General features: G+C 35.0%; 1 protein-coding gene across 2 annotated transcripts in view; it reads right to left on the reverse strand.

Annotated features, from left to right (window-relative positions):
* The window catches only part of CLTC (clathrin heavy chain), a 69,205-nt gene that overhangs the window by 24,414 nt on the left and 32,538 nt on the right, over nt 1-12,253 (reverse strand). For both annotated transcript variants that reach the window (XM_004457609.5, XM_058283880.1), the window contains exons 3-10: nt 11,244-11,512; nt 10,519-10,680; nt 7,507-7,620; nt 6,894-7,067; nt 4,175-4,372; nt 3,221-3,421; nt 862-1,014; nt 270-392 (exon numbers count right to left, since the gene is read on the reverse strand). In XM_004457609.5, coding sequence (XP_004457666.1) covers nt 270-392; nt 862-1,014; nt 3,221-3,421; nt 4,175-4,372; nt 6,894-7,067; nt 7,507-7,620; nt 10,519-10,680; nt 11,244-11,512 — 1,394 coding nt within the window. The remainder of the gene's footprint in view (nt 1-269; nt 393-861; nt 1,015-3,220; nt 3,422-4,174; nt 4,373-6,893; nt 7,068-7,506; nt 7,621-10,518; nt 10,681-11,243; nt 11,513-12,253) is intronic.

A 12,253-nucleotide genomic window follows, 5' to 3' on the forward strand; every position in this document is an offset into this window, starting at 1 on the left:
CTCTCCCATGTATTTTTAATATACGCATTTCTCTAGACAAAGCTGGTGTTTGTTTTGAATGTTTTCAAACTGTATACAGATGGCATCATGCAATTTTTCCACAATTTGCTTTTCTGGGTAAGATATTTGAGATTTATCCATGCAGATATAGTTGTAATTCCTACAAACTCTAAGTTTAGCCTGTTCTTTTCCAAAATTGCTTTAAGTCAGAGATCCCTCTCTTCTCCATTTAAATCAACGTCTACAGAAATACATTGTAATTCCATTACCTGTGTAATATCAGCAAGAGGCTCTTCATCTTGAACCAACATTTGAGCAAACTGCTGACCCTGATCTGGACTGATACGCATTACATTTCTCAGCAGAAAGATCCAGTCTGGAGTATATCCAACCTACAAGAGGACAAAGCCTTGAAGTCTGCCACAAAACTTAATTTATAGCATTTAAGGCCCTTTTCTACCATAAAATCTTGCTAATTTAGAACTACTGGTAAAGTATAAACTCAGTTTCAATTTGAGCTGCTCAATTTTACCTTGGTTTCTATCAGGCAACTAACTAGATATCTGGTAATGACCTATTTGATATGCTATAATTTTTTTAAATTGGCTTATTCATTTTCAATGAATAACCATGTCAAAAAGTTTATTCTAAGAGGTTTAACATACCCATTACCTTAAATTCTGATAAGCCATGCAAGAGTAATTCTATGTATGAGAGATAAGATAGGGTTTTTTATACTTTTCCAAGTAGTTCAAAAAATTTAAGAAAGTTCACTAAAAAAAAAGCCACTGAATTACTACAGGCCCATTTCTCTCGTGATATCTTACCAAATTTATGTTGAGAATTTTTCATTTAACTCACTTTTTTAGCATATAAAACAATCTTCTGGACTTGACCCGTTTCTGCAAAGCACTGAATGACTTTATTTGGAACATTAGCCCTCAGATACACACTAAGTGCCAATGTAGGGTCCACAGATTTCACAAGATCACCTAGTTCTTCGGAACACTCCAGCTGTCCAAAGGAAAAAGAGACTGTTTAGTGACCCAGGAGCTGTTTTATAAATGAGTTGATACTACTTCCATTTAATAATAATTAATATGCTAATAATTTATTCAATTTCTCCAGAATTTATTATAAATAAATTGTGGATGCTAGGCTCTGATCTTGTATTCACAGCAATGTCTTGGTAGATCACCACATATCCTACTTAACCAAGGATCAAAAGCCCACCAAGACATCATGCTTATAGATATCCTCACCTTTGTTAAAAATACAAGTACTTAAAAGCTGAATCTTGTACTTCTATTTAGAAAATTCAGGTATCACATACCCAATTTTCAAAAATAATGCAACTTTTAATGTAATGTTATCAAATGAATATGTGATACTATAACAGCCAAAAGAGACGTAAATAAGGACTATTATTAAAATTAGGGTGTAAGCTGTATCCAGAATGCTCTAAGCTCCATTATCTTCTTGACTTTTTTGGATTTAAGGCTATAAGGCAGGACACACTAATTTCACAAGGTCAAAAATGAGATTAAAAATTTCTGAATTTTTAGATGATACACAAGAAAAAACACTGCTATTAATCAATCTATGTCATCCAATCAGCTCCCTAGTTGAAAAAAAAAAGCTTTGCCTTACATACTAGAATTGATTTTATACCCCCCCTCCCCCCCACCTTTTAAGGAGGTACTGGGACGTCATAATACATAGGAAGCATATGTTCAACCACAGGGCTATACTCACTCCATGATTTTATACTTCTAATGGGTACTTCTGGTGAATATCCCTTATAACTGATAATCAGCACTCAGAAGTAAGAAGTACTATCATAATCTATACCTCTAAATGAATAGGCTAACTAATGAAGAGTTGACCAGTGTCCATTTGATCAAATGGATCACACATGACCATTCAAAAAAAAGGTAATGGTACCCAAAAAGTTTACACCTCTGTTACATAGGTCAACTCGGTTACCTTGGTTGTTCCCATCCTCTTTATTTTAAACAATTAGGACAGATCTCAAATACTCATTAGTGTGGCTAATAACTTTTCTTCAGCAAAGACCTCTATCCAAGCACCCCAAATCTCAAGTACTATCCTCCAGTATCCTATCAGATGGCCAGAAGCAAGGCTAAGAAACAAGAATTTAGAATTACTAATACGAAAAACAACTATCAATATACACTAAAACAGTGAAAGGTATAATTTGACATTAAGAATTTTGCACTACTCAGCAGGCTTTAAATAGTGCCACCTCAGTTCTTGACAGAGGCATTAGACAATATTACCACTTTGCAGAGAAAGACTTTTTATGGTTGATATGAAAGGGCTAATTACATTAATGGGTTGCTTAAACTTGTTTGCTGCCTTACAAATAAGCAGCATTTCCCAAAATGTACTCTACAAAATATAGAACCATTATATGTTCTGTGCAAAAAGAAAATTAATAAGTACACCAAGTGAATATTACAGGCACAGAGAAATCCTACAGTAAAGAAACCTGGATAACATCATAAAAAAGGATCATTTTAAAATAAATTTTAAGAAACTCACATAATTTCTCATGTAACACCAATTAACATTCTGTGAAATCACTTTGGGAAACAGTACATGATTGCAAATGAGAGAGCTTTGCTCTCATCTTGTTAACAAGTTTATAATCCAACACTTCATATAACATTGTTTCCTTAGCACACACAAACATGCTTACCAGCAGCAAATACCACGATTTTGATGATACTCTGGAAGTTCTAAAAGAAAAGATATGATACTTGTATGGTTGAAACTACTGTGCATATCAAGTGTGGGAGATATGAATATATTCCTATGTCCAAGTGAGTGTCACATATATGGACAAAAATGAATGCACAATGAAGTAAAGCTTCTCACACTAAGCATTTCCCAAAGCAAAAGAATAGCAATTTGTTTCCAGAGTTAGTAGTTTTAAACCATCAAGCAGGAATCTGAGATTCCATTAAAAAAACTAAATAACAACAAAATTACATGACTTCAACATGCCATAAAAAGAAATGTATTTCTAAAAGGCAATTAAATTTATGCATCTCACTCATGCAATGTCTATTCTTGTTCTGTTCCTACAAGTAGCTAATAATGGATGGCAACATTTTGGTATAGCCTAGAAGCTTAACTTGCTAACATGATATTTAAGTCAATCAAAGCAAAATTTGGTTGACGTGAGTTAACCTACCTTATCTTCTTTTAACCATTTCTCCAAAAGTTGTTTCCGCCCTTGCTGCAGTACAGGCCTGCACAGTTCTAAGGATTCATATTTGTTCAGTTGGCCCTGGTCCAAAAGGATTCCAAAGTATTGAAGTAGAGGAGAAGTCTGACCTGGCTGGGCTGGAACACTCTGAAACCGACGGATGGTGTCTGGAGTCCGAAGGATTCCCTTTAAGACAAATTTTAAGGACTCCTTAAAGGTGATCCAAACATCAAACTAATAATCTTGTGGGTCTCTTACATCAATCTTAAAGGTATGATTCCATCTACTAACAGCAAATTTCTAATTTTCCATACATGTAGTAGAGACTCAGTCAGCACCTGGTTCAATGTTATGAGATTACCCAGAATCAGAAATATACCGAGCTAACTGCAATGTCAAACTGTAAATGAGTAAGTAAAATCATAAAGTAGTTCTATCTACTTACTAACTCAAGCCTACATCAAGTGTAAATTTCATAATACTGGTTAAGAATGTAAGGTCTTAACTCAATCCAATATGATACAGAGGTAAAGGAAATAAATTCAGTTCAATTTCAGACAACTCTACCTACCATAAATTAGACAGATCTGTTTAATCTCCAATTTTTTAAAATAAAATCATTAGCTATCATTTACAAAGGTAAAACAGTATGAGACCTAAGAAACTCAACATCATTACCTCTATGTAAATCATGGCTTTCTAGATGTACATTTTCCTTCTAACATTCTGAATTTTAAAAGGCTAACTAATTTAGAGGCACAGAAAAAATAATTAACTAAATCTAGAGGCAGAGAAAAGCACTGCTATATTCTACTAAAGGAATATGTAACCTAAAGATTAGTTTCTCTGGGGAAAGCTAGGACTCTTCTAGCAGTATTAGAAATGGAGAATATTAACATTAAGCAATCAAGAAAACTTTTAATGCTTCTAACTGTTTACCTTTGGTGCATTAGCAGCCACCTTTGCTGCTTCTGAGTAATTTCCCTGGGCAAAAAGAGCATTAAATTTCCGGGCAAAGAGTTCCTCAGCACCAGCTAAGTTGTTACGTACAGCCATTCTCAGAGCCAGATCAGGATTTTGTAGGACATTGGTGATATAAGGAATTATGTTTTCTTCTTCCACACATACTGACAGAACCTGCAATTTAAAGATTAGCTGCAATATGCTTATTTGATAATACCAAACCCAAAACTTCAAGTCAGTTTACTACTTAGAGACAAAAGATAATGAAATAATCAAATTGTGACAGCTGCTTTCCTTAGCCATAAATTTAAAAAAAAAAAAAAAAAAAAAAGGCGATTAAGGGGATTTAAATATGAGTCATGTGGTGCAAAGTCATTTTGGGGTTCCTAAGCATCACCATTCTGTAATATGAAACTCTTTACTTACTTCATACTGCTCAAGACCTAATCGCTTTGCTACCATCCATGCTATTCTTAAAATTAAGAAAAGCATTTAATCGAAAACACAATTCCACATGGCTTATAGATTCCGAGAACACAATCTTCACAGCCTACAGAAAACGACTCTGAAGAAGCTAGGAAATCTAACTGAAAACAATGTCTCACTTGGAAGAATTCAAACTGTGCTCTAGATTGTAGGATTTTCCTACCAGCATTTTCTAGTAGTTTACTTAAGTTATATTTACATTCCTAGAAACCTGATTATACACTCAATGAGGGCAGCAATCACTGATTCTTCAGGTAACTGACATTAACTAGGTATATCATAGATGGTTAATAAATACTTACTGAATAGTCTTAATGTCCTGAGAGAAGTAACAGACAAATACAGAATCAATAAAGGACAATTTGTAATAGTTTCAGAGAATAATAGATTCGGGAAAACCCTGAAGCCTAAGATTACTATAAACTCCCAACTCCTTTCTCAAAACAGGCACATAAAATTGGGGTGAAAGGGGGATCTGTGTCTCTTTTTGTTGCGTTGGTTCTGTGTGTGTGGCACCACTCCTGGTGGGCTGCCATTTTGCAAAGGGTGGCTCTCCTTGCGCGGGGGCATCCCCGCATGGGCCAGCTCAGCACACGAGTCAGGCCCTGGGTAATGAACCCTTAGACAGCCTATACGGTAGGCAGATGCTCATATCTGTTGAATCACATCCACTTCCCCCAATTCATTCTTTTTTTTTTTAAAGATTTATTTTATTTATTTCTCTCCCCTTCCCCCGTTGTCTGCTCTCTGTGTCCATTCACTGTGTGTTTTTCTGCTTCCGCATGCATTGTCAGGTGGCACCGGCAAACTGCGTCTCTTTTTTGTTGCATCATCTTGCTGCATCAGCTCTCTGTGTGTGCTGTGCCACTCCTGGGCGGGCTGCACTTTCTTCACGCGGGGCAGCTCTCCTTGCAGGGTGCACACCTTGCGCGTGGGGCACCCCTACGCAGGGGTGCCCGTGTGGCACAGCACTCGTGCACGGCAGCACTGCGCATGGGCCAGCTTACCACACGGGTCAGGAGGCCCTGGGGATCGAACCATATGGTAGGCAGATGCTCTATCAGTTGAGCTATGTCTACTTCCCCCAATTCACTCTTGATTTCTCCAAGACAGACAAAAACAACTGAATAAGTAAAAGCTACCCAATTTGTAGAAATAGCTTTTGTGCCAAACACAAAAATACAACTAAACAACTAGATACAGAAATACAATTAAACAAAGACGAGACCCCTCCTAATGAAGAACAGTGAAATAGACTGCTAAGCAAGCAACTGCTATGTAAGTGTGATAATTACTATGTAAGTTATAGGGACATAAAGCAGAAATACCTAACCAGGTCTGGAGTTAAAGTGGGGTGCAGACAGGTAGGGAAGGCAGCTTTCTCAAGTGGAACTGCCTCTTCTCATACAAACCAGATTTTGCAAAAATAACAATAAAAGAGGGGAAAAAAAAACCTACTTCCTTTGCTCACTGTTCAGGGAAAAACACTAATTCGAAGAAAAATCAGTAACAACAACATTAGTTTTTGAAATGTAAAAATTCTTTTCAGAAACTAAGATGCCTCCTCATAGAGTATTTCAATTACATTACAATACTAAGAAAATGCTGTACTTTCTGCATGATTTTTCTCTAAAATGATAACTGCTCTAATTTTCAAAAAATTTAAAAAATATTAAGGAAATACAGAAAATGAACCATTTGTTAGGAAATCTGAAAACGTTTGTCAAACGTGACAAATTTAGAACAGCTAATATTTTTTGTATCCAACTGGATAATTTTCCAGACACCCTACACTAGCTACTGTAACATTACCTTCCAACATTAAATATTTAGTAATACTTAATTAAGGAGTTTGGAAAAAGGATGTTGGAAAAATTATTTTCTCTTTATTTTGTAATCTTCCTGGCTTAGAGATGGTAATGGAAGAAAACACCTGTAGAAAGTATAAAGTATACAACTTGTAAAAGCGGCCCTAGTATAGTCTCTTTGCATGGAGACTTACTTCTTTTGACAATAAAGACACATACGCACAACTAAATGGCTATATGCCAAACAGTTTCTCTCTCTGAAATATGATTAAATAGAGGTTGTACTCATACAGTTTTCTATTTTCAGATATTCAAAGTTACAATTAACTTTTTGAAAAGAGCTAACAGTAACAAGTGTTATTTTATCTTACTGATTAATTTAAGTTTCGAAATTTCCTTACTTGTCCCTTTCTGTTTACTCCAATTATTCCAGCAGTGGCTTCATGAGGTGCAGTAACAAAGATTGTTTCTCCACTGATTCTATTCATGTAGATGCAGGTACCAGTCTCAAGATCATAGAGGTGGATATAACCATACTTAGTAATCAAGAATACTACATCATGCTTTTCACTGATCTGTAAAAAGAAAATCAATACTTCAGTAAAACAGTAATTCTACCAAAGAAAATTTAATCCAATTCCATTTTACAGGTGGTAAAATTCTATGTCTTTGACAAGAAGCTTATATGAAAAGTATAAAGCTAATATTTATGGCTTCCCTCTTTTTTATATCATATTTCAATATTAGATATTCAAGTTCTTACATAAAACACAAGAATATGAATAAAATCTGTAAAATAAAAAACAATTTTAACAATTTAGGATTACCCAGTTTATATTTTACATGAAAGTTGGAACATTATTTCACAAAGTTTCACTAGTAAAGTTAATCTTAGAGGGAAAAATAAGGATATTCTTTTAAGCACTTCTTAAACTATACTGACTAAGTAGTTTTGTGGGGTTTTTTGTTGAAGAGGAAAGATGATAAAAATCCATTTATTTTTGCCTACAATACCTGCATTGCAACAGGGAAGTCATTTTGTGCTTCTGGAGGAAAGAAAACATCCACTGCCTTCTTTGGAAAGGGCTGGTTTCCTGTAGGTGGTGTACCCACTTCAATAATATGTAGCTGTTCAAAAGAAAATAAAATTTATATAAACCTAGGTCTTTTAGCAAATCAAGAGTCAGTATCATAGAATCAAATTTGAAACAATCAAAATATCCGACATTAGGCAAATGGTTAAATTGTAGTATATCCATACTATGTAATAGAACTCAGCAAAAAAAAAAAAAAAAGAAACAACTCCTGACATATGCAACAATGAGATGAATTTCAGGATATTATGTTGAGTGAAAAAAAAGCTAACCCCAAAAAGTCACATGATTCCATTTATTTAACATTCTCGAAGTGACACAATTATAAAGATGTATGATTATAAAGAGGTAGCATGAGGGATATCTTGGTGATGATGTAGTTCTGTATCTTGATTGCACTGGTGGTTACATGAACCTGCATATTATAAAATTATATATAACTATACACACAAAGTACACCAATGTCAATTTGCTGATTTTACTGTAGTACTATAGTTATGTTAGATGTAACCATTGGTGAAAACTGGGTAAAGGGTCTAGGGGATCTCTCTGTACTCTCTTTGAGATTTCCTAAGAATCTATATTATTTCAAAATAAAAAAGTTAAAAGTTAAATATCTGAGACAGTCACATCTCAAATCATTTATCTTAAAGGGCATAGAATGATAATATATTACCCACAAAGGTACTTTCTTATGACTTTCAATTGTAATTTAGTATTTTCAAATAAAGGCCTAACTTAGTTCTTTTCTTCCTGTACTTCTACTCTAACACAGATGGAAGGTATACACCTAAGCTTTAGTTCTCTCTAAACATACACACCCCATAAATTGGATGGTTTAGGTTAAATAACTAGTGTTGCACATCCAACAGGCAAAAGAAAGTACACTGTCAGTAAGAGTATTACACATTTCACAGACTCAGAAAATAATTCAATTTCAAAGATATATGAATGTTATAGGGTCTCATACTTAATTAGGATGACTAGCCATATTGAAAAAAAGTTATGTCTTTCTTCAAAAGCAGGACAGATGACAAAAGTTGTAGCACAATATATTAAATAGGCTCAAAACTTCTAGATATGCTTTCATATAATATAAAAATACTGGTTCTCAGTAGATTTCAGAAAAATCTCTCTCTTAAGGATAACTCTTCCAAAACCTTATGTTTAAATTCCAATAATTCACATCTAAACCTAAGTGCTTTCTGTGAGAAGTCGGTAGGATTACTCCTTGGTTTAGGGATTCTTAGACTAAAATTTTAGGCAGAATTATACCTCTGTATGTTTCCCTCCCTGCCAAGAGGCTACAGATGACCATATCCTAAGTTGTCTCTCGCCTAATTTTTTCTTTAACTGTCTACCAAGGAAAAAGACAAATATTTTAATAACAAAATTGACATTCAACTCTTTTTTTGGCTTGCTTAGGATCTAAACCCTCTTCCTTACTTGGAGGTGGAAAGGAGGGTGCTCTTTACAAGTTCTTCCATTTTAGAAATAAAAACACCAAATACTTGTTTCTCAAACCTTTCAGTGCTAAGGTGGAGGCACATTACCCCTGGATTGGACTTTTGAACTGGGAGCTAAGGAAACAAAGTTATTAAGACTTCAGAGATTCTACTTTTGCACTGGAAAAGGAAATCACAATGAGTTTCCAGGAGCAGCAATACTTGCTGTGGCATTCAGTGCTATAGCAGCAGCAGAGCCTTCAGTTTTGTAGCATTGTTTTTTCTGGGCCCTGCCTGCTGCCCATTCTCCCTCTGCCTCCTCACTTTACAAGTGTGGTTCTGCAGCCTAACCATTGAGAGCTACCCAATAACCTTTCACTAAATTTTTTATGCTTTAATCTCCCAGACCTTATTTCAAATACCTACAATCATGACCTCAAAACATACAAGTATTTCAGTTTGTTCACTACAAAAATAACTCACCTGTTCAATGGTTCTCAACACTGGCTACACTATTTACCTGCCCATTATTTCTCATTTTAAAATATCCATTTGATTTAACTGATCTACAATAGTGTTTTCTGCAGCAGTATTTGAGTACCCTAAGTATATTAGTTTCCTGGCTGTTAAAACAAATACCATACAATGGGTTGGCTTAAACAACAGGAACTTATTGGCTCAAGGTTTCAAATATTTTTTCCTAAGTCTGTAGGTATCTTCTTCTGGCTGGTAAGCTCTCTGGGGTTTTTCGGATTTTCTATTACATGGCAAGCGATTCCTCCAGGTTCCACTGATTTCCAGGTTCTCTTTCTGTATGTATTTTCCTTTGCTTATAAGGACTTCAGCCATATTGGATTAAGGCCCACATTCATTTATTTTGGGCACACCTTAACTAATAACATCTTAAAGTCTTACTTATAAATGGGTTCACACCCACAAGGCCACAGGTTGGGACTGAACATGACTTTTGTGGGGAACACGAGTCAAACCCCAAACCAGGTGATTCGAATGTATAGCCAGAGTTGAGAACCTCTGAGTTAAGGCAATGTTACTCAAACTGTGGTCCACATACTTTCTACCTCAAGTCATCAATGTCTTTTTAATTACATATTATGAGCTCCAATTACTAAAATCAGACTCTCTAGATATAGGGCACCAGTATACACATTTTAGCAACCCGAGATGATTCTTACGCATGTAAAGTAAAACAGCAAGTTAAGGCCTTTGGTCAAGGCAATCAAAATAATGTTAACAGCTGATACCAAATGAATTTGCTAAAGAATATTATTCATTTTAGACAAACATTGAGAGAAAATGTCCTGTTAGCTAAGAGTCAAATCAATGACTAGAAGCAGAATTTAAAGTCACCACAAATCTGAATATTAAAAACAAATTAACAAGGGAGATTATTTAGAAATTAAATGACAAAATAGTAGCCTAAAGACAGACAAGTTCTCCCTGAAATAATTTCCAAAGCCAACACTTACCTTCCCTCCAGCTTGACCCCGTACTGCAAAACAAAATAATGTTGATTCTTCTGCATTTCCCTCCATCTTAAACTGCGCAAAGCTAGCCGCATGTCCTTCAATGGGCTGGGATACTTTCCTATCTACGGAATATAGCTGCATAGCTCCCACCACACGATTTTGCTACAAAGGGTCAAAGAGAATAAAGTTAGGGACACAATGAACCAGTTACTGCTAGGTTCATCAACTATTTTAGAATGTCTTATCATTTTTAGTGGCATTTGTAATTTTTTTATTTAGTCTCTCAATGTGATCTGATACCTCAACTTAAGATTTAGTTCCAAACATAATTTTATTAAAGCTTAATATGACTGCTTAGCATGTGCCTATAAACAATCTTTTACACTGTCTTAAAGAAAAAGACATAGAGGTGCTTGTTCTGTAGTACTACTATACCATCAATAATAAATTCCAGTTCATTCATAGAGGAACTGATTCGGCAATTCTATTCAATCTGTAAATAAGAGCTAAAAAACACTTGGTGAGACTATTCTGAAACTCTATTTCAGTATAAAGGTTAATACATTGAGCCAGCAACCTTTATTACTTGAAAAAACAAACAAAAAACCAAAGTCTTCCAAAATAAGTCAGATTCAACAGGCTTAAGAAAGAATACCTAATTTCAAAATAGCATTCTGGACATATCAGTTTTCTAGACTTTTTCTTAAAAACTAGAAAAATGTTACCTGTGCAGATATGCCAGTAAGAAGTAACCATTTTTGCTTCGCATCTGTTCGATAATTGATAATCTGGCACCCTGCAAGGCTAGAATGGCGATCAAACATTTTCACTGGCTGCGACTCTCCTTCCATACTCCAATGATAAACTGCATTATCCGTAACAAGTGCAACCGTATTTAAAGAGATCCATTTCCAAAAGGTGACATCATCCGTCATAGTATGGGCCTTCATTTTACTTTTCATTTCAATGTTAAATATCTGAAGAGTTTTCCCAGCTAAAAACAAAATTAAGAGTCATTAAAAAAGCAAAGTTCAGGCTGAATTAATGCCTAACTAAACTAACTCTGTAATATGCAAGCAAAATGGTTCTATCTTAAGAATAACAATCAACCATAAAAGTCACAATGATAGAGCAGCAAACACTGAAGAGGTAATAGCTGATAAGGAGCAAACAATGCACTATACCTTAAGCAAAAACTGTATTACCTCTAATTTTAAACATGTAGCATGACTGCCATGAAATTCTAAATCCCAAATGAAAATAAGTTCAAAGACCAAATCTCTTAAAAATGGAAAACAAGACTATAAACCTTAATACTTGTGATTAAGTTAATTTTACACATTAACTTACTTGCAGGTATAGAGGACACAGATAATCTGACACACTTGGGGAAAATATCTACTTTTAAAAAAGGCAGTCATCACCCACCCCACTAAATCTTATGGAAAATACTCTTTGAAAAGAGGATCCACTTCAACTTTACCCTGTTACCACTGTCACACAAGAGAAGTGCATGCTACATTTAACTGGTTTGAAATACAAAGGGAAAGGAAGAGGTGCTAGAAGAAAGCAGGAGACAAAAGAGGACAGTTTCAAATGCTGTTAATATATGGGATGCAAGAATGAAGTTCAAGCTTCATCCCAAAACAGCAGCAAACATTTAGTAAAAGGAGGATGAAATTTGCCTTGAGTGTTAAGTCCACTGAGTCAGATGCAAGGGCTTGTACTTTTATTT

The sequence above is a fragment of the Dasypus novemcinctus genome, chromosome 21 (genome assembly GCF_030445035.2).
Source record: "Dasypus novemcinctus isolate mDasNov1 chromosome 21, mDasNov1.1.hap2, whole genome shotgun sequence".
Taxonomy (NCBI): Eukaryota; Metazoa; Chordata; class Mammalia; order Cingulata; family Dasypodidae; genus Dasypus; species Dasypus novemcinctus.